Source organism: Mirounga angustirostris, unplaced genomic scaffold (assembly GCF_029215605.1).
Source record: "Mirounga angustirostris isolate CCGP_5_RB_7025 unplaced genomic scaffold, mMirAng1.0.hap1 SCAF_7, whole genome shotgun sequence".
NCBI classification, from domain to species: domain Eukaryota; kingdom Metazoa; phylum Chordata; class Mammalia; order Carnivora; family Phocidae; genus Mirounga; species Mirounga angustirostris.
In genome coordinates, this window is record NW_026991715.1 from 125216631 (window position 1) to 125244518 (window position 27888).

A 27888-nucleotide genomic window follows, 5' to 3' on the forward strand; every position below is an offset into this window, starting at 1 on the left:
ATAGATCTTTTTTTTCAGGTTGGTGCAGTGTGACAGTGTAGGATCTGAGACATCTGTAGCCTTTTGCTACCATAGCAGAAATGATACTTTTAAATAATATTTTGGGAAAGGGATTCATCATAGCCAAGTTGACACAGTACAAAGCTATCATTACTACCCATTCATTGAATCAGTGACATTCACTTCTTTATATGGAAGATAGATATCGGGGCGCCTGGGTGGCTCAGTCAGTTAAGCATCTGCCTTTGGTTCAGGTCATGATCCCAGGGTGCTGCTATGGAGCCCCACGTCAGGCTCTCTGCTCAGCGTGGAGCCTGCTTCTCCTTCTCCCTCTGCCTGCCCCTCCCCTTGCTTGTGCTCTCTCTCTCTGTCAAATACATAAATAAAATCCTAAAAAAAAAAAAAAAAGATAGATACCACCTAGTTTTTTCACAACAGGTTTGTTGCCAGAACACAGGTGTCATACAACTACTGCTAAACCTAAACCAAAATGGGAAAGGAAAAGACTCACATCAACATCATCGCCATTGGACATGTAGAGTCGGGCAAGTCTACCACTACCAGCATCTGATCTGCCAATGTGGTGGGATCGACAAAAGAACTATCGAAAAATCTGAGATGGAGGCTGCTGAGATGGGAAAGGCCTCCTTCAAGTATGCCTGGGTCTTGGCTAAACTGAAAGCTGACTGTGAACGTGGTATCACCCTTGATATCTCCCTGTGGAAATTTGAGGCCAGCAAGTACTATGTCCTGATGCCCCAGAACACAGAGACTTTCTCAAAAACATGATTACAGGCATATCTCAAGCTGACTGTGCTGTCCTGATTGTGGCTGCTTGTGTTGATGCATTTGAAGCAGGTATCTCTAAGAACGGGCATGCCCTTCTGGCTTACACACTGGGTGTAAAAAACGAATTGTTGGTGTTAACAAAATGGATTCCACTGAGCCACCCTACAGCCAGAAGAGATACAAGGAAATCATTAAGGAAGTCAGCACCTATATTAAGAAACTTGGCTTCGGGGCGCCTGGGTGGCTCAGTTGGTTAAGTGACTGCCTTCAGCTCAGGTCATGATCCTGGAGTCCCAGGATCGAGTCCCGCATCGGGCTCCCTGCTCGGCAGGGAGTCTGCTTCTCCCTCTGACCCTCCTCCCTCTCATGTGCTCTCTCTCATTCTCTCTCTCAAATAAATAAATAAAATCTTTAAAAAAAAAAAAAAAAGAAACTTGGCTTCGACCCCAACACAACAGCATTTGTGCCAATTTCCGGTTGGAATGGTGACAACATGCTGGAACCAGGTGCTAACATGCCTTGGTTCAAGGGACGGAAAATCACCCGTAAAGATGGGAATGCCAGTGGAACCACACTGCTTGAAGCTCTGGATTGCAATTGCATTTTGTCACCTACTTGTCCAACTGAGAAGCCCTTGCATCTGCCTCTCCAGGATGTCTACAAAATTGGTGGTATTGGTACTGTCCCTGTGGGCCAAGTGGAGACTGGTGTTTTAAACCTGGCATGGCGGTCGTCTTTGCTCCAGTCAATGTTACGACTGAAGTAAAGTCTGTTGAAATGCACCACGAAGATTTAAGTGAGGCTCTTCCTGGGGATAACTGGGCTTCAATGTCAAGAATGTATCTGTAAAACATGTTCATCGTGGCAACGTGGCTGGTGACAGCAAAAATGACCCACCCATGGAAGCAGCTGGCTTCATGGCTCAGAGGATTATCCTGAACCAGCCAGGTCAAATCAGTGCTGGATATGCACCTGTGCTGGACTGTGACCCAGCTCACATTGCTTGCAAGTTTGCTGAGGTGAAGGAGAAGATAGATCGTCGTTCTGGAAAAAAGCTGGAAGATGGTCCCAAGTTCTTGAAATCTGGTGATGCTGCCATTGTTGATATGTTTCCGGGCAAGCCTATGTATGTTAACAGCTTCTCTGACTATCCTTCTCTGGGTCATTTTGCTGTTCATGACATGAGACAGACAGTTAATGTGGGTGTCATCAAAGCAGTGGACAAGAAGGCAGCTGGAGCTGGTAAGGTTACCAAGTCTGCCCAGAAAGCTCAGAAAGCTAAATGAATATTATCCTCAATACCTGCCACCCCAGTCTTAATGAGTGGTGGAAGAATGGTCTCAGAACGGTTTGTGTCAATTGGCCATTTAGGTTTCATGTAAAAGACTGGTTAATGATAACAGTGCATTTGTAAAACCCTCAGAAGGAAAGGAGAATGTTTTGTGGACCACTTGATTTTTTTGTGTGTGTATTTAAGTTATTAGTTTTAAGTTATTCGTTTTTAAAATCAGTACTTTTTAATGGAAACAACTTGACCAAAAATCTGTCACAGAATTTTGAGACCCATTAAAACAAAAGTTTATTATTTATTTATTTATTTATTTATTTATTTATTTTTAAAGATTTTATTTATTTATTTGACAGAGAGAGAGACACAGTGAGAAAGGGAACACAAGCAGGGGGAGTGGGAGAGGGAGAAGCAGGCTTCCCGCCAAGCAAGAAGCCCGTTGTGTGGCTTGATCCCAGGACCCTGGGATCATGACCTGAGCTGAAGGCAGACACTTAATGACTGAGCCACCCAGGTGCCCCTAAAACAAAAGTTTAATGAGGAAAAAAAAAAAAAAAAAGGAAGATAGATACCACCTAACAAAGTTTTCATTTTCAGTTTCAAGTCTCCAAGTAAAATTACTTGATTCTTGGGTGCCAAATTTGCTCTATTTGGCAGAATAATTACTTAATTCTCATAAGTAATTATTTACAATAATAAAAACTTGAACAATGCAATTGAACAAATGGTCAGGAAATATAAAGAGACAATTCATAAAAGGAAAACTACAAATGGAGAGTAAATATTTGAAAAATGTTCAATCTCACTAGAAATCAAAAATGCATATTAAGATAATGAGTTACCATTATCACCTATTTGACAAAGATTCAAATGAGGCCAATATGCAATGTTCATGATGCTGGAGGGCTGTGAATTAGTATTATGATTAAGAATGTCGATTTTGTAATATACATATCAGGCTCTATCTTGACTTCACATTTGAATCACCTGGGGAAATATTATTTTATTTTTTAAGTGTGATTTTTATTTTTTACATTTTTTTTTTTAAGATTTTATTTATTTATTTGAGACAGAATGAGAGACAGAGAGCATGAGAGGGAGGAGGGTCAGAGGGAGAAGCAGACTCCCCGCCGAGCAGGGAGCCCGATGCGGGGCTCGATCCCGTGACTCCAGGATCATGACCCCAGCCGAAGGCAGTCGCTTAACCAACTGAGCCACCCAGGCGCCCTTTTTTACATTTTAATTCCAGTAAAGACAGGGGAACTTCTAGAGATTTTATTTATTTGAGAGCAAGAAAGAGAGAGCACAAGCAGGGGGAGAGGCAGCGAGAGAGGGAGAAAAGCTCAAGCAGGCTCCACGCCCACAGCCAGCCTGACCCGAGACTCATCTCACTACGCTGAGATCATGACCTGAGCCAAATCAAGAGTCTACACTCAAAGGACTGAGCCACCTAGGCACTGCCAGACCTGGGGAACTTCTAAACGCAAGACAAACGTGGGTTCTATCCCGGATCAATCAAATCAGAATCTTCAGTAGTGGACCCCAAGTGCCAACATTTTTTTAAAAGCTCTCCAAGTAATTCTTTTTTTTTTTTTTTTAAGATTTTATTTATTTATTTATTTGAGAGAGAGAGAGAGAAACAGCACGAGAGGGGAGAGGGTCAGAGGGAGAAGCAGGCTCCCTGCTGAGCCGGGAGCCCGATGTGGGACTCGATCCCAGGACTCCAGGACCATGACCTGAGCCGAAGGCAGTCGCTTAACCAACTGAGCCACCCAGGCGCCCCTCTCCAAGTAATTCTAATATGCAGCCAGAATTGAGAAACACTAAGTCAAAAACTTTAACATATATATTGACTCATTGTTTCTGATATTAAAGAATAAAACCAGATTGTACACAAATGTTTATGTATGAGAACTTCGGTAATGTTATTATAGTGTAAATGGAGAATGAAGCAAATGCTCAATAAAGAAACATTGTAGAATACAAAACAAAATCTCCCAAACCAGGCCCATGACATCAACGTGTAAGAGAAGGGTGAGGAGGGAAACAAAGCATGCCACTGCCTAAGGCATTAAAATTTAAGTTACAGGAAAAAATGCTTTTTCAGGCTAGACAGAACTCTAGAGCTGGTTGTTGGTGACCCCTGTCCCCAATCAGTACGCTGGACTAGGACTGGGGCAAAGGAAGCCCAAACTATCGTAAACTAACAAGTCACTAGGATGGCGAGTACAGACACGCTTTCCTTAGTGCTGTAGGTTGCACATCTGATCCGTGGAGTGCCTTGTGTGACCCTTTTATTTACGGGTCCTGGGAGGTCTCCACAAGGGAGGTGACATCCCGGGAGTTACACATTAGTCGGCTAGTAAACAGTTCCCGGAAAAGCGCCGCGCAGCTCCTGGGCACTCAAGAGGCCGGCGTCTGAAGCGCGCCGAAGGGATGAACCCCCGGCGGAAGCTGAGGAGACCGGGGCGGGGGGCGGGCAGTGGGAGCCCGCGCGGGAGCCCGGTAGCGGGAGGCGGAAGCCTGCAGCCGAGAGCTCCGGGCGGCTTGGAAAACGAGGGGCGGGAACACGGAGCGGCAGCGGGAAGAGGAGGAAGGAGGGAGGAGCATCACGAGCTTCCCGCCCGCGCTCCCGGCCGGCTGCGAGCAGGCGCCTTGGCGGTGCCAGCGTCTTCTTCCCCGCCCTTCGCCGTCGCCACGGCGCCGGCTCGCGTCTGGTCTGGGCGGACGGCTGGGCCCTTGGCGGGGGCCCTTGGTGGGCGCCCTTCGGCCTCCTCGCCACGCTTCGGGTTTCGCCCTCCGCCTCGCCGCGCCTTCCCCGCCTCGGACGGGCGGGGCCCCGGCCCAGGTAACTGCCCGCAGATTCCCGCCGCTCCCGGCCGCCGCCCCTCCCCGCACCGCGGGGCCGCCCGCGTTCGCGGGCTCCTCGGTCGCTACTTCCACCCTCGCGTCGTGCGCGTCCGCGACCTCCCCCACCCCTCACTCCCCGCCTTCTGCCGCCGCACCCCGGGCCCTCGTCCTTCCCTCGCGCTCGGCCCTCCCCAGCCTCCCCGCGTCGCCCTCCCGCCGCCGCATCCTCGGGCTGACGGAGGCGCGGGAGCTCCGGGCGCCGGGTCGCCCTCCCGCCGGCGTGGGACGACCTCCGGTGCGCGCCAGCCCTCGGCCGGACCCTGGTCCTCCGGCCCCTGGCGGTCCAGGGGGGCGCCGCGGTGAGCACCCCACGGGGCGGAGGGCCGCCCTCCCTCCCAAGCCTACGCCGCAGGGTCGGGTAGAAGACCCCGGAGGGGTCCCTGGGGATGACCCGGTGATTTGTGCGAGGTGGTCGTGGGGAAGCTTCTGTTCGACGTTCTTTAGTGTAAATTGAGCACTGAGGAATAGATGCGATTTCTTAGGCTCGTCTGTGGTGGAAAAAAACCAGAAGAACTTGAATTATTCTCTGGAAATTGCGTTCGCCAATAAGTTTTGAATAAAGGTACTTTTTTGGGGTAGACTTAACATTTTTCCTCCTCACATATTTTGTGTGATTGAGTTTATTGTTTTTTAAATTTCTTTCTACCATTAACTAATTTTACTCGTTTCGTGATGTTTACTATGTTTTGTTACTAATTTTACTCGTTTCGTAATGTTTACAGTGTTTTGACTGCCAGTTCTCTGTGAGGCAGAAATAATCTTTGCCATAAAACAGGAGGTGAGAACATCTTTTCGGAGTTCTAAAAGATGAAAGACCATCATCAAATCCTGTAAGACTCTATCTTTACACCTTGAGCCATCTTTTTATCCTTTACATTTTAGTTGACCATACTTCTGAAATATTTTTTTATTATTTTAAAAGCTTTTATTTATTTTATTTATTTGAGAGAGAGAGAGAGCAAGAGCGGGGTTAGGTGCAGAGGCAGAGGGAGCGAGAGAAGCAGACTCCCAGCTGGGCAGGGAGCCAGATGTGGGGCTCCATCCCAGGACCCTGGGATCATGACCTCAGCCGAAGGCAGATGCTTAACCGATTGAGCCACCAAGGCGCCCCCTTCTGAAGTATTTTAAAGCAAATTCCTGGCATAAATACCTAAGTATATACTGTATCTCTCATATCTAGGAGAGGTAAGAACCCTTAAAAAAAAAAAAACAAAACAACCAAACCCAAACCCATAATAGAATTACCACATACCACCAAATATAACATTAATTCCTCAATGTCATCTAATACCCTGTCATATTCAATTTTCATCTTTTTTGAATTTGAAATTCAGGTTTATGGAAAAATTGCAAAAATAACACTAAAGAACTCCTATACTGTTACCCAGTTTGCCTACTTGTTTACGTTTTGCCCATGCTTTTTCCTTCTCTTTATACATGTCACACACACGTTTTTTTCTGAACTATTTGAGAGTCGATTGCATACATCATCCCTCTTTCTGCCTTGCTATTCAAGTAGTACAATATGTATTTCCTAAGAGCAATGATACTCTTTTATGTAAACAAGTACATTTATCAAATTCATGAAGTTTAACATTGATATGTTACTTTTATCTGTGCTATAGTTTGTATTTCCGGTTATGTCAAGTGTCACAATAATATCCTTTACAACGAATTGTCTTTTCTAGTACAAGATACAGTCCAGGATATTTCATTTCGTTTAGTTGTCTTATATTGTTAATCTTCTTTAGCTTCGACTAGTTCTTGAGCCTTTGTTTCTCAGGATATTGATTTTTTTTTTTTTAAGATTTTATTTATTTATTTGAGACAGAGAGAATGAGAGAGAGAGAGCACATGAGAGGGGGGAGGGCCAGAGGGAGAAGCAGGCTCCCTGCCAAGCAGGGAGCCCGATGCGGGACTCGATCCCGGGACTCCAGGATCATGACCTGAGCCGAAGGCAGTCGCTTAACCAACTGAGCCACCCAGGCACCCAGGATATTGATTTTTTTTAAGGACTAATAGCCCATTTATATCAAAGTCTTCAATATGAATTGGTTTCCTCATGAATAGAGTTAGGTTTGAATTTTTTGGTTGGAATACTATATAAATAATGTTATGTCTTTTTCAAATTATCACAATCAGAGGAGCATGATGTCTCCCTCATATAAGTTGTTAATCCATTTTCTCCACTACCATTTTTTTTTCCTGTTCACCGTTATTTTTTCCTTTTTTGCAAATTAAGTACAGTTGACCTTTAAAGCACGTGGGGGTTAGGGGTGCAAACCCCCAATCCCTTGCAGTTGAAAATCTGACTCCGGAAAAACTGAACTACTAATAGCCTACAGTTGGCCATGCCTTACTGTTACCACAAATATTTAACACATATTTTGTATGTTGTATATATTATATGCTGTATTATAGTAAGCTAGAAAAAAGAAAATGGCAATATAGTAAGCTAGAAAAAAGAAAATGGCATTAATAAAATCATAAGAGAAAATACACTTACAGTACTATACCATATTTATTGAAAAAAAATCTGTGTATAAGTGGATCCTCATAGTTCAAACCTGTGTTGTGCAAGGGTCAGCTGCAGTTGTGGGGAAATATCTCCAGATTATGTAAATATCCTGTGCCTTATCAGAATCCTCCCTCTCCCTCTGCCTCGTTTAGCATCTGTTGATGGTTCCTGAATCAAAATGGTGATTTTCCACATCTATCCACATCTTTTCCTGGATCAGTTTTTACTATGATAGTTGTAAAATGATTTTCCACATCTATCCTCAAACCAGTGTGGCCTCATTTATTCTTTATTTAATAGATTGTAACCTGTTGCTCATCTTCTTTATTTTGATGCTAAGAGTGTCTCAAATTTGACCTGTGGGATTTGGCCCATCTATCTTGGTCCTTTTTCTTTCTTTGAAGATTTTATTTATTTATTTATTTGAGAGAGAGAGCGCGCGCGCGCATATGTGCTCGCAAGGTGGGGATAAAGGGGGGGGAGTGGGAGGGGGAAAGAATCCCAAGCAGACTCTGTCCTCACAGCATGGAGCCCTAGGTGTGGCTTGATCCCATAACCCTGAGACTATGACCTAAGCTGAAACCAAGAGTCGGATGCTTAACCGACTGAGCCACCCAGGTACCCCTTGGTCCTGTTTCTTTTTGACATGCCCCCATTATATGTTTGCTTCTTTACTTTGGAACAAGATGTTCCAGGGCCATCTGTTTCCTTCACTATCTCTGCCCTGAAATCAGCTGTTTTTTCAAGGAGCCCTGGTTTCTCTTACTGAGGAATGGTACCTAGAAACCAAAATCTGGGGGTGCCTGGGTGGCTCAGTTGCTTAAGCATCTGACTTCGGCTCAGGTCATGATCTTGGGGTCCTGGGATCAAGCCCCACGTCCTGCTCTGTGTTCAGCAGGGAATCTATTTCTCCCTTTCCCTCTGCCCCTACCCCGCTTGTGCTTTCTCTCTCTCAAATGAGTGGGTAGAATCTTAAAAAAAAAAAAAGAAAGAAAAGAACCCAAAATCTGGGTGCTAGGTTTGCTCATTGCTACTAGAGTGTCACTGCTTCTATAGGCCCTTTTATTTTTTTTATTTTTATTTTTTAAAAGATTTTATTTATTTATTTGACAGAGATAGAGACTGCAAGAGAGGGAATACAAGCAGGGGGAGTGGGAGAGGGAGAAGCAGGCTTCCTGCTGCGCAGGGAGCCTGATGCGGGGCTGGATTCCAGGACCCCGGGGTCATGACGTGAGCGGAAGGCAGATGCTTAACGACTGAGCCACCCAGGCACCCCTGTATAAGCCCTTTTAGAAGACAGAGCTAGAAATCATGAGTTTTTATACTGATTATCTCTAGTTCTTTTTTTTTTTTTTTTTAAGATTTTATTTATTTATTTGAGAGAGAGAGAATGAGGGAGAACACATGAGAGGGGATAGGGTCAGAGGGCAAAGCAGACTCCCTGCCGGGGAGCGGGATGCGGGACTCGATCCAGGGACTCCAGGATCATGACCTGAGCCGAACGCAGTCGCTTAACCAACTGAGCCACCCAGGCGCCCAATTATCTCTAGTTCTTATCCAGCCCCTTAGGGCTCTTCTTTACCTTTCCCCATTCTTTAATTGTTTTCCATTTCTTCTACAGTGAAAGTACTGGCTCCCATCAACAGATATATATATGCATTTCCTCAGTCCCACCATACACAAAAAATAGCTTCATAATTTCTATACTCCTACCCCTAGGAAAAACAGACCTACTAAGAAGAATTTGAGATTTGTTTCTAGTTCTTTTTATCTTCAGTTTGAGTCAAAATACTGTATTTAAAAGTTACTTGAATTAATCCTTTTTCTTTTCATTGTGGTTATTTTACTCATTTGAAATATAGTCGGATTTGCTTCTCTTTGTATTAGGTTTTATGTCCCCCCCATTCTTGTTTATTAATGTAATTCTAAAAGTCAAAACTATATAGAAAGTTGTATTAAGTATCCCTCTCTCCCTTGCTTTTCCACTTTGCCATCCCCACACCATGGTAGTTAACGTATTTTGTTCATTTGTTTTATTTTCCTGTTTCTTTCTGCAAAATTAAATGATGCATATGTTATTTTCATCTCCTTACATACAAAGTAGCATACTAGGTATACTTTTTTTTTTTTATTCTTATGTTAATCCCCATACGTTACATCATTAGTTCTAGATGAAGTGTTCCATGATTCATTGTTTGTGCATAACACCCAGTGCTCCATGCAGAATGTGCCCTCCTCAATACCCACCACCAGGCTAACCCATCTTCCCACCCCCCTCCCCTCTAGAACCCTCAGTTTGTTTTTCAGAGTCCATCGTCTCTCATGGTTCGTCCACCCCTCCAATTTCCCCTGCTTCATTCTTCCCCTCCCGCTACCTTCTTCTTCTTCTTTTTTTTTTCTTAACATATATTGCATTATTTGTTTCAGAGGTACAGATCTGAGATTCAACAGTCTTGCAAAATTCACAGTGCTTACCAGAGCACATATCCTCCCCAGTGTCTATCACCCAGTCACCCCATCCCTCCCACCCCACCCCCCACTCCAGCAACCCTCAGTTTGTTTCCTGCGATTAAGAATTCCTCATATCAGTGAGATCATATGATACATGTCTTTCTCTGTTTGACTTATTTCACTCAACATAATACCCGCCAGTTCCATCCACGTCGTTGCAAATGGCAAGATCTCATTCCTTTTGATGGCTGCATAATATTCCATTGTATATATATACCACATCTTCTTTATCCATTCATCTGTTGATGGACATCTTGGCTCTTTCCACAGTTTGGCTATTGTGGACATTGCTGCTATAAACATCGGGGTGCACGTACCCCTTCGGATCCCTACTTTTGTATCTTTGGGGTAAATACCCAGTAGTGCAATTGCTGGATCATATGGTAGCTCTATTTTCAACTTTTTGAGGAACCTCCATACAGTTTTCCAGAGTGGCTGCACCAGCTTGCATTCCCACCAACAGTGTAGGAGGGTTCCCCTTTCTCCGCATCCCCGCCAACATCTGTCGTTTCCTGACTTGTTAATTTTAGCCATTCTGACTGGTGGGAGGTGGTATCTCATTGAGGTTTTGATTTGGATTTCCCTGATGCCGAGCGATATTGAGCACTTTTTCATGTGTCTGTTGGCCATTTGGATGTCTTCTTTGGAAAAATGTCTGTTCATGTCTTCTGCCCATTTCTTGATTGGATTCTTTGTTCTTTGGGTGTTGAGTTTGATGAGTTCTTTATAGATTTTGGATACTAGCCCTTTATCTGATATGTCATTTGCAAATATCTTCTCCCATTCTGTCAGTTGTCTTTTGGTTTTGTTGACTGTTTCCTTTGCTGTGCAAAAGCTTTTTATCTTGATGAAGTCCCAATAGTTCATTTTTGCTCTTGCTTCCCTTGCCTTTGGCGATGTTTCTAGGAAGAAGTTGCTTCTGCTGAGGTCAAAGAGGTTGCTGCCTGTGTTCTCCTTTAGGATTTTGATGGACTCCTGTCTCACATTGAGGTCTTTCAACCACTTGGAGTCTATTTTTGTGTGTGGTGTAAGGAAATGGTCCAGTTTCATTCTTCTGCATGTGGCTATCCAATTTTCCCAACACCATTTGTTGAAGAGACTGTCTTTTTTCCATTGGACATTCTTTCCTGCTTTGTCGAAGATTAGTTGACCATAGAGTTGAGGGTCTTTTTTTTTAAAGTAGACTCCACACCCAAAGTATGGCTCAAACTCAAGTTCATACATGCTTGCTGTACCAACTGCGCCAGGCAGACACCCGTATATATGCACTTTTTCACTTTACTTTTCTCTTTTTTTTAAAGAGTGAAGCTTGTTTTATTTATTAAAATATTTATTTGTCAGTGAGCAAGGAGCCAGATGTGGGACTCGATCCCAGGACTTCGGGATCATGACCTGAGCCAAAGGAGATGGTTAAGGACTGAGCCACCCAACCATCCCTGCACTTTACTTTTTTCCATTAACAATATATTTTAGGGGGCACCTGGGTGGCTCAGTTGGTTAAGCGACTGCCTTAGGCTCAGGTCATGATCCTGGAGTCCCAGGATTGAGTCCCACATCGGGCTCCCTGCTCAGTGGGGAGTCTGCTTCTCCCTCTGACCCTTCCCCCTCTCACGTGCGTGCGCGCATGCTCTCTCTCTCTCATTCTCTCTCAAATAAATAAAAATCTTAAAAAAAAACCCAAAAAACAAAAAAAAAACAATATATTTTAGAAATCACAGTTCATAGAGATCTTCCTTTTTTTTGAGATCTTCCTTATTTTTGGCAGCTGCTGAATACCTATTTCTAACTGGTTTATTTAAATTAAGGTCCAAAAAAGATCTTCACATATTGCTTTTGGTTATTATGTCTCTTAATACTCCCCTCCTTATGTATATGCATATCTATATCTATATAATAATATCCAGTTTCTCCCCCTTGCCCCCCTTTAAAAAAGATTTTATTTATTTATTTATTTTAGAGAGAACACATGTGAGTGGGGAGAGGGGCAGAAGGAGAGTGAGAGAAAGAGAGAATCTCAAGCAGGCTCCCCACTGAGTGTGGATCCCAGCTTGGGGCTCTATCTCACAACCCTGAGATCATTGACCAGCGCTGAAATCAAGAGTCAGACGTTTGGGGCGCCTGGGTGGCTTAGTCGGTTAAGTGCCTAACTCTTGATTTCGGCTCAGGTCATGATCCCAGGGTCCTGGGATTGAGCCCTGCATCGGGCTCCCTGCTCAGCGAAAGCCTGCTTCTCCCTCTCCCACTCCTGCTTGTGTTCCCTCTCTCGCTGTGTCTTTCTCTGTCAAATAAATAAATAAAATCTTAAAAAAAAAAAAAAAAGTCAGATGTTTAACTGACTGAGCCACCCAGGTGCCCCTCTCCCCCTTCCCTTTAAAATACCATTTGTTTGTTGAAGAAACTGTATCATTTATCCTATAACATTTTTTACATTCTGAATTTGGTTGATTTTATTCTCCTTTGTGTATTCAATATGTTCCTTTATTTTCTTTACTTCTTGTCAATTGGTGTTTAGAGTCAGATACAGATTAAGGTTCAGTTTTAAATTTTTTATCTTTTTAAGAATATTCCAGTCGTGCCTTTGTGTGTGCCTTTGTGTCTGCCTTTGGCTCAGGTCGTGATCTTGGGGTCCTAGGATTGAGGGGAATTAGTGGGGAGTCTACTTCTCCCTCTCTTTCTACCCCTCCCCACCCACTGCTCATGCACACTCTCTTTCAAATAAAATCTTAAAAAAAAAAAAATTTCATAGATAGTTCTGTGTACTTCCCATCTACATAGCAACATATCAGGAGGAATATAATGTCTTTTTCTCATAGTTAGTAATTTTAAGATTGTAGGTCATGTCAGTACATCTAATAAAGTTCTCCATCTACTTTCACCTAATAGTCTTAGCAACCACTGACACTGTTGACTAGATCTGTTATTTCATTAGGAACTGCAAATGATGCTTTTCTAATGAAATCATTCCTCTTGCATTTGGCTAGCTTTTCTTTAAAAAGATTTAATTAATTAATTAATTAATTAATTAATTAAAGATTTTATTTATTTACTCGACAGAGAGAGAGCACAAGTAGGCAGAACGGCAGGCAGAGGGAGAGGGAGAAGCAGGCTTCCTGCTGAGCTGGGAGCCAGACGTGGGGCTCGATCCTAGGACCCTGGGATCATGACCCAAGCCGAAGGCAGCCGCTTAACTGACTGAGCCACCCAGGCGCCCCTATTTATTTATTTTAGAGAGAGTGTGTGTGCACAAGCGGGGGAGGAGCAGAGAGGGGGAGGAAGAGACTCGAAAGCAGGCTCCCTGGTGAGTGCAGAGCCCCAAATCGGGGCTCCATCCCATGACCCTGAGATCATGACCTAAGCCGAAATCAAGAGTTAGGCGCTTAACCAACTGAGCCACCCAGGCACCCCTGGTTAGCTCTTTTTAAAGAATTTCTTGGGCGCCTGGGTGGCTCAGTTGGTTAAGCAACTGCCTTCGGCTCAGGTCATGATCCTGGAGTCCCAGGATCGAGTCCCGCATCGGGCTCCCTGCTCAGCAGGGAGTCTGCTTCTCCCTCTGACCCTCCCCCGTCTCATGTGCTTTCTCTCTCTCTCAAATAAATAAAGTCTTAAAAAAAAAATAATTTATTTGATTTCTTTTTATTTATAATTTTATTTATATTTAAAGTTTATAAAAATGGTGTGTCAGGAACTCGTCATTTAGATTATTAGGGTTCTAAGCAATTGAAAAACAATGTTACAGTATAAAATATGAGGATGGCTAGCATCTTAATAGGTCCTCTTTGCTATACTTGAATAGTTTTTTTTTTAAGCTTATTTTATAAAAAAATTCAGCTACTTTCTTTTTAAAGATGACATTAATGATACCAAATAAATTCAACTTTTTTGGATTTCATAAACTAGAATTAGGAATATAGAATTTTTTAAAAAGGAAAGAATAAGGCTATGATTGAATATAGACCAATGGCCAAATTACATATGATTTCTCAATTTTTTTTTTTTTAAGATTTTATTTATTTATTTGACAGAGAGAGACACAGTGAGAGAGGGAACACAAGCAGGGGGAGTGGGAAAGGGAGAGAAGCAGGCTTCCCGTGGAGCAGGGAGCCTGATGTGGAACTTGATCCCAGGACCCTGGGATCATGACCGGAGCCGAAGGCAGACGCTTAACGACTGAGCCACCCAGGCGCCCCATGATTTCTCAATTTTAAAAATTAAGAAAATTAATTTGGAACAGTCAGAAACTTATAGGAAAATTACATATATAGTACAAGGAACTATTTTTCATGAATCATTTGAGAGTGAGTGACAAACTGATGTTCTCTTACCTCTGAATATTTTAGTGTGTATTTTCTGCAAACAAGGAAATTACCTACATATGTGGAAGACACCCATCAAAATCAGAAAATTAACATTCATACATTATAACCATATCATCCTTAGTTTCTATTCAAGTTTTTCCAGTTGCCAATATTGTCCTTTATCATGAAAAGATAAAATTTACAATTACTCATTGCAACTCAGTTATCAGGTTTTCCACTTGACCAGTTTCTTGATCTTTTTCCCAACTTCCATAACCTTGAAACTTTTGAAGATTTCAGATCAATTATTTTGTAGGATGTCCCTCAATTTGGGTTTGCCTGATACATCCTTGTGATTAGATTCAGGTTATGTATCTTTAGCTCATGTGTGACAGAGACATTTTTCTCATTTTATGTATTAGGTGACATATGATCTCCAGTTGTCCCATTTCTGATAATTTTCATTTTGATCACTGGATTACATGGAGTCTGCCTGGCTTCTTCATTATAAAGTTACTCTTTTCTTTTTTGCAATTAATGAGTACTTTATAATGTATTTTTATACTTTGAAACAATGTAAATATACCATTTTTAATAAAATGTTCAATTGATTAGTTTACTTATTATATGGATTCATGGTTTCCTTTTTTTAAGGTAAGATATTGAGAATGCATTTAGTATCTCATATCTCATAGTTTTCAATGAGAGAGGTGTGAAAGTCACGGTATAAAAAGAGCATGTGGGATGGGAGATACTGTTGTGGCCATCTTTGGGTAATACAACCTACGGCACTGAGAAAAGCATAGAAACTTTATCGTCAAGATCTTTTCCTAGTTTATTTTTATTTTATTTTTATTTTTATCTTTATAGTCTGAGAAAAAAACTTGTGAAAAAAGCAAATACATTTTGCCTAACTGAGATACAAGATACTAAATGCATTCTCAATATCTTACCTTAAAAGAAGAGTTAAATTGAGCTGATGAAAAAGTAATTTACTTTGTGAAAATTCTAAATTAAGATGCTTAGTAAATCTTATGGGCTATTTATTATTATTATTTTTTTTACAGCATCTGGTAGACTGTTTTTACTTAATTGGTCATTGTTATCTTAATAAGCATGGAGATAAGATTAGAAGTTTTAACATCAACAAGTATCAAGCAGAAAAAGCCCTGGCCACGAGTCTCCTGGTTGGGACAGGTAGGTTTTTCTTTCTTCATACAATACCAGCTGTAATAATGTGTTAAATGTATACTTTGCCTCTAAGCTAGAATGTTCTGTGGTCTTAAACCACCATCTTTAGAAGGATCACGTGCTCACAGAACAGGATTTTTGTGTTTGTTTTTGTTTTTTTATGGGAGCAAGTTAGCTTTTCCAGAAAGTTAAATGGTCTAAAAGAAGTATTTTACTTTGAAAAAATTTTTTTGTCTTATTATGTTTAAGGTTGAGATGGCATATATCAAGGGGAGGTATTTTTTTTAGGATTTTATTTATTAATTTGAGAGAAAGAGAGAGAGAACATGAGCAGGAGGAGGGAAAGGGAGAAGCAAGCAGCCTCCCTGCTGAGCATGGAGCATGATGTGGGGCCCCATCCCAGGATCTCGATATCATGACCTGAGCCAAAGTCTGATGCTTAACTGACTAAGCCACCCAGTTGCCCTCAAAGGGAGTTTTATAATGAAAAATTTTAATTTAAATATAATTAACATAACAATATTATACTAGTTTGAGGTGTATAACATCGTCTACAATTCTGTGCATTACTCAGTGCTCCTCACAATAAGTATAGTTGCCATCTGTCACCAGACAACACTATTACAATGTTACTGAGTATATACCCTGTACTGTACTTTTCATCTATGTAACTTATTTATTTATGACTGGAACTCTATACCTCTTAATCTCCTTCAAGGATTTTGCCCATCTCCCCACTCATCTCCCCTCTGGCATCCTCCAGTTTGTGCTCTCTCTCTCTGACAAATAAATAAACAAAATCTTAAAAAAAAATCCAGTAGTGGAATTAGTGGATCATATGGTATTTCTATTTTTAATTTTTTGAGGAAACTCCATACTGTTTTCCACAGTGGCTGCACCAATTTAAATTCCCACCAACAGTGCACAAGAGTCCTTTTTTCCTTCACATCCTTGCCAAACACTTGTTATTTCTGGTTTGTTTGTTTAAAAGATTTTATTTGTAATTAATCTCTATACCCAACATAGGGCTCAAACTCACAACCTGAGACCAAGAGTCTCATGCTCCACTGACTGAGCCAGCCAGGTGCCCCTTTTGTCTTTTTTTTTTCTTTAAAGATTTTATGTATTTATTAGAGTGAGAACACGAGCAGGGAGGGGGGCAGAGGGAGAGCCAGAGAATCTCAAGCAGATTCCCTGCTGAGCATAGCCCAATGCGGGGCTAGAACTCGATATCATGACCTGAGCCAAAACCAAGAGTCCGATGCTTAACTGAGCCACCCAGGCACCCCTCTGCTTGTCTTTTTGATTCTAGTCACTCTGACAGGTGCTAGGTGATATATCTCAGTGTGGTTTTGATTTGCACTTCCCTGATGATTAGTGATATTGAGCATCTTTTTATGTATCTGTTGGCCATCTGTATGTCTTTTGTAGAAAAATGTCTATTCAGGTCCTCTGCCCATTTTTAATTGGATTATTTGGTTTTTTTTGGTGTATAGTTATATAATTTCTTTGTATACTTTGGATTTTACCCCTTACCAGACATATCATTTGCAAATGTCTTCTCCCATTCAGCAGATTGCCTTTTTGTTTTGTTGATGGTTCCCTCCTGCATGGTGCAAAAGCTTTTTATTTTTGTATAACCAGAAGGGAATATTTAATCTTCTGAACCTTTCCTTACTGGAACAGTCAGTGGAGTGTTTCCTCCCATTGTGATTTTCATGAGTATTCAATAAAAGTGCCCCTTAGAACTTAGAATAAAGGGCGCCTGGGTGGCTCAGTTGGTTAAGCGACTGCCTTCGGCTCGGGTCATGATCCCGGAGTCCCGGGATCGAGTCCCGCATCGGGCTCCCTGCTCAGCAGGGAGTCTGCTTCTCCCTCTGACCTTCCTCCTTCTCATGCTCTCTGTCTCTCATTCTCTCTTTCTCAAATAAATAAATAAAATCCTTAAAAAAAAAAAAAAGAACTTAGAATAAAGATGGGCCAAAATATACCAGCAGTCCAGGAATACCATTCACAATATATGGGATAGATTCCTCACCTTAGGGAAAGTTGGCAAACCTATAAAGTCCTCTTAGAATATGTAATAATTATGAAAATTTAAAAATTTGCTGTTTAGAGTCATTTCCTATGAGAAATTGTATTTTTAACTTCCTCTAGAACAGTGTCTCTTGAACTTTGCAGTGGTTCAGAATCATCTGGTGATGCCCAACCCAGGGCTTGAACTCACAACCCTGAGATCAAGACCTGAGCTGAGATTGAGTCAGATACTTAACCGACTGAGCCACCAGGCACCCCTTTACCTGGTGATATTTTTATTTATTTATTTATTTAAAAGATTTTATTTATTTATTTGAGAGAGAGAGCACATGAGAGGGGGCAGGGTCAGAGCAGGGAGCCTGATGCCTGACTCAATCCAGGGACTCCAGGATCATGACCTGAGCCGAAGGCAGTCGCTTAACCAGCTGAGCCACCCAAGCGCCCTGGTGATGTTTTTAAAACAAGTGTTGGGCCCCACTCCCGGAGTTTCTGATTGAGTAGTTCTGGGTGGAGAGTGTGCATTTCTAACAGGGTCTCAGGTGTTGCTGATAGTGTTGGTTAGGTGGTACTTTGAAAACCACTGCCCTAAAATATATGAAAACAAGGTTCATTCAAAACAGCATGCTTTTTCTAGATAATAAAAAATGATCAGAACCTGGGTTTTATAAATTTCAGAAGCCATATCTGTTTTAATCTAGGTAAATAATTTAAAAACTTGCCCATACTACTGTTCAAATTGATGAAATTAAACAACACATAACTCAGTTTTGGCTAGCAGAATTAGAAGACACTCCTATAATTTTTTTTTTTTTTTAAGATTTTATTTATTTATTTGACAGAGAGAATGAGAGAGAGAGCACATGAGAGGGGGGAGGGTCAGAGGGAGAAGCAGACTCCCTGCCGAGCAGGGAGCCCGATGCGGGACTTGATCCAGGGACTCCAGGATCATGACCTGAGCTGAAGGCAGTCGCTTAACCAACTGAGCCACCCAGGCGCCTTAGAAGACACTCCTATAAAAAGATTTTATTTATTTGACAGAGAGAGACAAAGCGAGAGAAGGAACACAAGCAGGGGCAGTGGGAGAGGGAGAAGCAGGCTTCCCGCGGAGCAGGGAGCCTGATGCGGGGCTCGATCCCAGGACCCTGGGATCATGACTTGAGCCAAAGGCAGAGATTAATGACCGAGCCATCCAGGTGCCCCAACACTCCTATAATTTTAAAGGTCAAAAAGATCTAGATGCAACCATTAGATTATTCTACCTAGTAATTCTATTAAGAAGTATTTTAAGATAGAATGAAAAAAATCTCCAGGTTACCTAATCAACCTTATTGTTCATTTTATTATTTGTGGTACAAGTATATAATCTTTCTTGAATGTCACTTTATTTTCCTTTCTGGGATTATTTAGCTTAGAGGTTGAATTAACTTCTGTAACCTCTTAAGTCTCACATGTTTCTTCTCTTAGGAAAATGAAGCTGTTTTTCTTTTGGATGATAAATTCATAAATGAAATTAATTTGCTGTCAGGAAGAACAAAGAAGAAAATTCCTTGTCTGCAACCTTTACTGAAGGATGTTATTGTCCTAACAACATCCAGTAATGGTTAAGTAGTACTGATATTTTCAAAAGGCTAGATTAATTGTGTTTGTTCATAATTTGGGGTAATATCAAGGGAAATATTAGATTATAAGTATTGTATTTCCTTTTTGGAAACAGATGCCTGGCTGGCTGGGGTACTCACTACAGGGGAGCTTTTTCTTTGGAACAAAGATCAAGATTGCTTGAAAACTATACAGACAACTGAAGAGCCTAAGAAAATGATTCAAGTTGCAGTAGGTAGGAGTTTTTTATTTACTTAAATTGGTTTCCTTGGTAAATAGAAGGAAAAGAAGATGAAACATTTTCCTATTCCTATTTTAAAAACACATCTCTGTATGTGTGCATATATATATCTGTATAGATAGAGAATATATACATATATATGTTTTCTTATATATGTATGAATTTTTTTGGTGGTGTTCATTTGTGATACTTAGATTCATCTTGAAGAAAAGTCTGGCCTATCATATCTGATAACAATGGGTTCCTAATATCACGTAACAAATACATGATAAATGTTACTATTATTTGTATTTTTAATTTATTAGTTGTGCCTTAGTTTTATCCTGAGTGGACGCATCATTTAGGTTTCTTATTGTCAGAATAGATAAATTATGTACTTTCTGGGAAGAATTCAGACTTCAGAAGTTTAATTAACTTTTTTTTTTTTTTTTAAGCAAGCTCCTTGAGACTGTACTTGTATGTATCTGGAAATGGGAAAAGAGTTCTGCTTATAACTCCTTCTGGATGCATATTTCTTTGGGAATATTTGGAATTCAAGAATATCTTCTCTTCTAAAAGCCCTTCATTGGTAGGCCAGTGGTCCCAGATCATACCTGAAGAAGCAGTTCATTTGCCTTCTAATGAAGATAAAGAAGCTGTAGTGCATGCTGTTTTTATAAAAAATGAGGTAAAATCCAGATCAGACAGGGTGTTATAGAAGTTGAGATCTCAGACTCTAAGAACAGACACTATTTGTGAAGCTATTGAGCAGAGTATGTAAAGCACTGTTCTGTATCTTTAGTCATCATTAATTGTCACAGTAAATATGAAATTATTGTGGAAAAAATATTTTTACATTTCTTGGTCATATTTTTTAAAATGCTTATTAAAAATGGTTTGAGGGGCGCCTCGGTGGCTCAGATGGTTAAGCGGCTGCCTTCGGCCCAGGTCATGATCCCAGGGTACTGGGATCAAGCCCCACATCAGGCTCCTTGCTCAGCGGGGAGCTTGCTTCTCCCTCTCCCTTTCTCCCTGCTCATGTTCTCTCTCTGTCTCTCTCTCTCTCTCCCTGTGTCTCTTTGTCTCAAATGAATAAATAAAATCTTTAAAAAATAAATAAATAAATAAATAAATAAAAATGGTTTGAACTCCACCAAAAAAACTACTAGAACCGACAAATGAATTCAGTAAAGTCATAGGATACGAGATGAATATATAGAAATCTCTTGCATTTCTCTACACTAGTAATGATGTAGCAGAAAGAGAAATTAGGAGAACAATTTCATTTATAATTGCACCAAAAAGAATAAAATACCTAGGAATAAACTTAACCAAGGAGGTGAAAGATCTGTGCTCCAAAAACTATAAAACACTGATTAAAGAAATTGAAGATAACACAAACAAATGGAAAGATATTCCATGCTCATGATTGGAAGAATGAGTATTGTTAAAATGTCCATACTACCCAAAGTAGTCTACAGATTTAATGCAATCCCTATCAAAATACCAACATTTTTCAAAGAGAACAAATAACCCCACAATTTGTATAGAACCACAAAAGGCAGCCAAAGTGATCTTGGAAAAGAAGAACAAAGCTGTAGGTAATCAAAACAGTATGGTACTGGCACAAAAATAGACACATAGCTCAAGGAACAGAATAGAGAATCCAGAAATAAACCCATGTATACATGGTCAATTAGTTTATGAGGAAGGAGGCAAGAATATATAGTGGGGAAAAGACAGTCTCTTCAACAAATGGTGTTGAGAAAACTGGACCATTTTCTTACACCACAAAAAAATAAACTCAAAATGGATTAAAGACCTAAATGTGAGACCTGAAACGATAAAATTCCTAGAAGAAAGCGTAGGCAGTAATTTCTTTGACAACAGCTTTAGAAACATTTTCCTAGATACATCTCCTCTGGCAAAGGAAACAAAAGCAGAGTTAAACTATTGGGAGTACACAAAAATAAAAAGCTTTTGCACAGGGAAGGAGGAAGCCATCAACAAAACAAAAAGATAACTTGTTGAACTGGAGAAGATATTTGCAAATATTTCTGTTGAGTTAATATCCAAAGTATACAAAGAACTTACACAACTCAACACCAAAAACTCACAAATAATCCAATTAAAAAATGGGCAGAGGACTTGAATAGACATTTCTCTACAGAAGACATACAGATGGCCTCAGTTACATGAAAAGATGCTCAACATCACTAATCATCAGGGAAGTGCAAACCAAAACTACACTGAGATACATCACCTAACACCTGTCAGAATGACTAGTCTCAAAAGGCAAGAAATAACACGTGTTTGACAAGGATGTGGAGAAAAGAACCCTTGTGCACTGTTGGGAATATAAATTGGTGCAGCCACTGTGGAAAACAGTATGGAGTTTCCTCAAAAAACTAAAAATAGAAATACCATATGATCCACTAATTCCACAACTGGATATTTACCCAAAGAAAACAAAAACACTAATTCGAAAAGACATATGCACCTCTATGTTTATTGCAGCATTATTTACAGTAGCCAAACTATGGAAGCAACCCAGTGTCCATCAACAGGTGAATGGATAAAGAAGATGTGGTATATATATAAAATGGAATATTACTCAGTGATAAAAAAAGAATGAGATCTTGCCATTTGTGATGACATAGATGGACGTAGAGGGACGCCAAGTGAAATAAGTCAGTCAGAGGACAAATACCCATGACTTCACTTACATGTTGAATCTAAAAATCAAAATGAACCACTACCACCACCACCACCAAAATAAAGATTCTTTTTTTTTTTTTTTAAGATTTTATTTATTTGACAGAGAGAGGCACAGCGAGAGAGGGAACACAAGCAGGGGGAGTGGGAGAGGGAGAAGCAGGCTTCCCGCTGAGCAGGGAGCCCGATGTGGGGCTCGATCCCAGGACCCTGTGATCATGACCTGAGCTGAAGGCAGACGCTTAACAACTGAGCCGCCCAGGCGCCCCACAAAATAAACAGATTCTTAAATACAGAGAACAAACTAGTGGTTACCAGAGGAGAGGTGGGTGAGAGGTGGGTGAGGGATGGGTGAAATAGGTAAAGGGTATTAAGAGCACAGTTGTCTTGATGAACACTGAGAAATGTGTGGAATTGTTGAATCATTATATTGTGGCTAATATAATACTGTTAATTATACTTAAATAAAAAAATGGTTTAAGTTAGAGCTTCCTTTTTCTTTCCCTAGTTTCACTTTTCCCTAGTTTTAAGTTTTTATTTACTTTTATTTTTTTTTTTGAGTATAGTTGACACAGTGTTACATTAGTTACAGGTATACAACATGGCGATTCAACAACTCTTTATGTTATGCTGTGCTTACCACAAGTATGGTCACCATCTGTCACTATGCAAAACTATTACAGTACCATTGATTATATACTGTATGCTCTACCTTTTATTCCCATGACTTGTTACATAACTAGAAACCTGTACCTACCACTCCTCTTCACCCATTTTGCCCATCCCCCACCCCTCTGGCAACCAGCAGTTTGTTCCCTAGGACTGATTCTGTACTTTTCCTTAGTTTCAAAATATAACTAGTTTAATAATTGAAAAAGCTAGAATTGGTGATACTAAGTAAGATATTTAATTTCCAAGAAAGAACCTATTCATTAGCTAAAAAAACATAAATAACTGCATGCATTCTTTGTACGTGTGGACCAACATTTCATTACCCAATCCACTATTGTTAGAAATCGCGTTATGAAATTTTATTTTCCTCTACCTTCCTCCACCTCTAGGTAGTGCCCTAATTTAAATAATATATAACTATTAAATAAGAGAAAAATACATAAGAATATATAAGAATCTTTCCAGTAATAGTCACAGTAAATAGCATTGTTTTCTTGGGGCATGCCTCTGGCTCAGAAATAAATTACTTATTCTTTTTTTTAACTGTTCTTGAGCCTAACGTTAAGAATAAAAATACAAGCAGAATTTCCATATTTTATTTATGATAAGAAATACATGTTCTAGGGGCGCCTGGGTGGCTCAGTTGGTTAAGCGACTGCCTTCGGCTCAGGTCATGATCCTGGAGTCCCGGGATCGAGTCCCGCATCAGGCTCCCTGCTCAGCAAGGAGCCTGCTTCTCCCTCTAACCCTACCCCCTCATGTACTCTCTCTCTCTCATTCTCGCTCTCTCAAATAAATAAATAAATCTTTAAAAAAAAAAAAAAAGAAATACATGTTCTATATATCTTGATTTATTTTCAGATGAATTATATACTAAAGTTTATTAAATTTATCTACAGTTATTTGGAGATTGCTGCTTGTGTTCGTTTACTTTTTATTCTGGAGAACGTCTGAAGTTGACATTTCTAGCAATTCGGTGGCATGAAAATGTATTTACACCTATAAGGTAAGGTGAAGATTTCCTTCTTCCTTATTTTTTATCCCTTTTACAGCAATATTTTTACTCCCATAAAAACATAATAAGATTAGTTAAATGAAATGTGAATTTGAACTTAAGAGATTTTACAAAGCTGTTCTTCCCATAAATACTTTATTTTGTTTTCATTTTAAATGTTTAGGTTTTTCTTGTTTTTGTTTTGTTTCCTTTCTTGGAAATGAGAACATGTAAAAGGTAAGAAAGGTTGTGGTATAGAGATAGCTATTTCGAAAAATAATTCAATTGAATTTTAAAAGGGACATAATTTGAATTTACTACTGTACCTTTTAAATGCTCAAGTACTTTTTATTTCTTTTTTTTAAAGATTTTATTTATTTGAGAGAGAGAGAATGAGAGAGACAGAGAGCACATGAGACGGGGGAGGGTCAGAGGGAGAAGCAGGCTCCCTGCCGAGCAGGGAGCCCGATGCAGGACTCGATCCTGGGACTCCAGGATCATGACCTGAGCCGAAGGCAGTCGCTTAACCGACTGAGCCACCCAGGCACCCACTCAAGTACTTTTTAAATTAAAAAATAGTTTTATTGGGGCACCTAGGTGGCTCAGTCAATTAAGTGTCTGCCTTCGGCTCAGGTCATGATCCCAGGGTCCTAGGATCGAGCCCCACATCGGGCTCCCTGCTCAGTGGGGAGTCTGCTTCTCCCTCTGCCTGCAGCTCCCCCTGCTTGTGTGTTCTCTCTCTCTCTCAAATAAATAAATCTTTTAAAAAATTTAAAAAATAGTTTTATTTAGGGGTACCTGGCTGCCTCAGTCAGAAGAGCATGCCATTCTTGATCTTGGGGTTGTGAGTTTGAGCCCACGTTGGGGGTAGGGATTACTTAAATAAAATAAATAAATAAAAATAAAATAAACAGTTTTGTTTATTCTAAAAAAACCCAATAATATACAGAGTGCATTAAAAGCATAAAATGCCTGAGTAGGATTTAGTAAAATAGTGTGATTTTTTTTGGCCTATTTTCTTCATTTTCATATGCTAACAGTACTTTATTAAAATATAATTTATAGAAAGTAAAATGAAAAAATCTTAAGTGTATAATGAGGTGGATTTTGATAAATATATGTATGTGTAACCATGCTCATATCAAATATAGAATATTGCCACTATTTTATTTTATTTTTATTTTATTTTATTTTTAATTTTTTTGTATCGAAGCTTCATGCCCAGCATGGAGCCCAATGTGTGGCTTGAACTTAAAACCCAAGAGTCGCAGGGTCTACCACCTGAGCCAGACAGGCACCCCAGAACATTGCCACTATTTTAAAAATCCTTTCTTTTCTACCTATTTAATTTCTGTAAAAATGTTTATAATAATGTAGAAATATGTGTCACCTGAACCTTTCGTCAAAGCAGATGTATTTGGGGTTGACATGGAATATGCCATTACTAACAAAATGCTGATATTGAACTTGTTTAACTGGCAACTGCTCTTTTGTGCCTTGGATGAAACTTCTGAACAGTTGCTACAAGGCCCCCTAATATTTGTGCATATATAGGAATTTAGTTGGACTCTTAAGTTTTTTGTGATGAACTAAATATTAATTTAAAAGTTACCGTATTTCCTATTTTCAATTATTTCATTACTTTCTTAGATCATTGCCATACCATGTTCATTGGGCACAACAAAACTGCCTTCTGTGCAGTCTGGTTCCTAAATGTGCATCAGTAAAGTCAAGAGGAGCTCTACTTTCTGCCTTTTCAAGAGATGGTGTTACCCTGGCAGTAACTCTTAATCAGAAAGACCCAAAGGTCAGTAAATGTAATCTGTTTTGGAAGTAACCTATAAAAGAGTTTAGTCCAGTTTGGAGTTCCTTGTTTTTTAATAACTATTTTATGTTTTTTAAATTGGTGTTTTCTGATCCAATTTAACATTGTAGATTGGTAAAGTTATTTAAACTAGCTGCTGTAATTTCAAAACTTGACCTTCAGAAGTGAAAAGAGGGTAGCAAAAAGGAACAAAAAAGGGCAAAGTGGTAACTGATGGCCTTAAAATATAGTATAAAAGGGCATGGAGTTTTAGTTTTCAGTATTGTTTTGCCAGTTGGGAAAGACTTCCAGGATAGTTTATTGATATCATAATAGTCTCTAGGTCTCTAGAATTAAAAGTAATGATTAAAATAAAATAATTTAATGGTTTTGTTGTCTTTTTTTTTCTTTTTAGGCAACTCAGGTATTGTTTATAAACACACTGAATTTTGTTACTCTCTGTGGTAGCCTGAGAGGATGTAGTAATAAGAATCCTGTGGTCCCAGCTACACTTATCAGGTAAGAACACTTACGTTTCTACATATTGTTTTTATTTTCCAATAGTTTAATAAGTTTCAGGCTCTGATAATTCAAAAGGTATCTAAATAAGTATTTAGATAGGTAATGCAATTTCCTTTCAGCATTTGTGCTTGATAGATTCTAAAATTGCTTTATGTAAGGAAAATCCTACTTTAAGAAAGGGTCTTGGTAGGGTGGAGGATACATGAACATATTTTCTTTTCTCTTTTATATTTTCCTGTATTGTCTCAGGAGGAGTGGGGTTACAACTGGGTAGGGAACTATTGAGCTTAATTAGAGACCAAAATGAAAATAACCTGGATTGGGAAAACCATTATGTACTCAGGGAGGCTGAGGTGTTAGCTTTTTAAACAAAGTTGGCATGCTCTGCATGTAGGTTAATAGCAACACAAGTCAACATAAGTCATGATTTTGGATGGCACGTGAGCCACTACCAGATTTCCTCTTGGACTTCTTTTTTTTTTTTAAAGATTTTACTTATTTATTTGACAGAGAGAGACCCACAGAGAGAGAGGGAACACAAGCAGGGGGAGTGGGGGAGGGAGAAGCAGGCTTCCCGCGGAGCAGAGAGCCCGATGTGGGGCTCGATCCCAGGACCCTGGGATCATGACCTGAGCCGAAGGCAGATGCTTAACGACTGAGCCACCCAGGCGCCCCCCTCTTGGACTTCTTAATTTCATTTTCTGAACACTTTTCTGTGCTGTTCTCTGAATTTCCAAAGTTTTCAGGTCTATCTGGCCTTGCCTCTTCATTTTCTTTCCCTCTCCAAAAGTTCCTTTCTAAAGGTATTACTCATTCTTACACCTGAAATTTTTTTTAAAGATTTTATTTATTTGACAGAGAGAGAGAGACAGTGAGAGAGGGAACACAAGCAGAGGGAGTGGGAGAGGGAGAAGCAGGCTTCCCGCTGAGCAAGGAGCCCAATGCAGGACTCGATCCCAGGACCCTGGGATCATGACCTGAGCCGAAGGCAGATGGTTAACCACTGAGCCACCCAGGTGCCCCTTACACCTGGATTTAATACAACATCATGTCTCAACTATACTTCAATAAAATAAATAAAAAAAAATATTATTGGTCTCAGTGCGGTGGTCTGCTTGACTTAGAGTGTCTGTCATAATTTACATGAGGAGCTACTTTTTGTCTCCATGAAAGATTAATATTACCAGATAGTTCAGGAGTAGTAAGGATGGCTTTGGGAGGAGGAAGTCTGCTGCTGCATGGAACTCTGGCAAACTGCAGAGACGACAGGCAGGGTATTGACCTTTAAATCTATCAGTGGATTTTAGTTGTAGACACCAATATGATTAAAGTTGTTCTAATTAAAATGTGAGTGACTGAAAAGCTTAACTCTTTTAGGGAGTATTTTCATCTTATTTGCTTATGTGTCTGTGAATTTCTAATTGCTATGTTGTATGGAGTACATATTTATGAGCAGACATCTTTGTTTCTTACCTTTTTCTGGGAAGTAAAATACACAAAAATGTATGTGGCAGTTGCCTACTATTCATTCTTTTTCCCTTATTTTTGAAATGTTTCACCCTTGCTTGGCCATTTTAAATTGTGAAAGACATTGTAGAGAGTCCTTTCTAAACATACTGTCTTGCTTTTTCTAGGTCCTACTGGGTAGGTGATATCAGCTGGACTCATGATAGTCTTTTTCTGGCTTGTATGTTAAAACGTGGCTCCCTGGTTTTATTGACCTGTCAAGGTGAATTGGTAACATTAATTACATTTGGCTGCTCCATAGAATTTGGGCCAGCAGAATTTATTCCTTTTCACCCACTAATAACATATAGGTGAGA

At 40.1% G+C, this 27888-nt stretch overlaps 1 protein-coding gene and 1 pseudogene across 13 annotated transcripts in view; both read left to right on the forward strand.

The window, feature by feature from the left end:
- Positions 1 to 367: 367 nt before the first annotated feature.
- On the forward strand, positions 368 to 4039 carry LOC123835687 (elongation factor 1-alpha 1-like; annotated as a pseudogene).
- A 605-nt stretch (positions 4040 to 4644) lies between these two features.
- CPLANE1 (ciliogenesis and planar polarity effector complex subunit 1) overlaps positions 4645 to 27888 on the forward strand; it is a 146330-nt gene continuing 123086 nt past the window's right edge. For 5 of the 13 annotated variants that reach the window (XR_010413313.1, XR_010413321.1, XR_010413319.1 and 2 more), the window contains exons 1-10: positions 4646 to 4925; positions 5710 to 5817; positions 15379 to 15508; positions 19004 to 19139; positions 19254 to 19373; positions 19814 to 20046; positions 23645 to 23751; positions 25390 to 25546; positions 25959 to 26062; positions 27700 to 27882. Coding sequence is in view for 1 of the 13 variants with exons in the window: in XM_045862216.3 (XP_045718172.2) it covers positions 15428 to 15508; positions 19004 to 19139; positions 19254 to 19373; positions 19814 to 20046; positions 23645 to 23751; positions 25390 to 25546; positions 25959 to 26062; positions 27700 to 27882 (1121 nt within the window). In the remaining 12 variants the exon portion in view is untranslated. Of the gene's footprint in view, positions 4926 to 5062; positions 5287 to 5312; positions 5550 to 5709; positions 5818 to 15378; positions 15509 to 19003; positions 19140 to 19253; positions 19374 to 19813; positions 20047 to 23644; positions 23752 to 25389; positions 25547 to 25958; positions 26063 to 27699; positions 27883 to 27888 lie in introns of those variants that run through there. The other 8 variants (XR_008505067.2, XR_010413322.1, XR_010413323.1 and 5 more) reach the window with 6 other exon arrangements.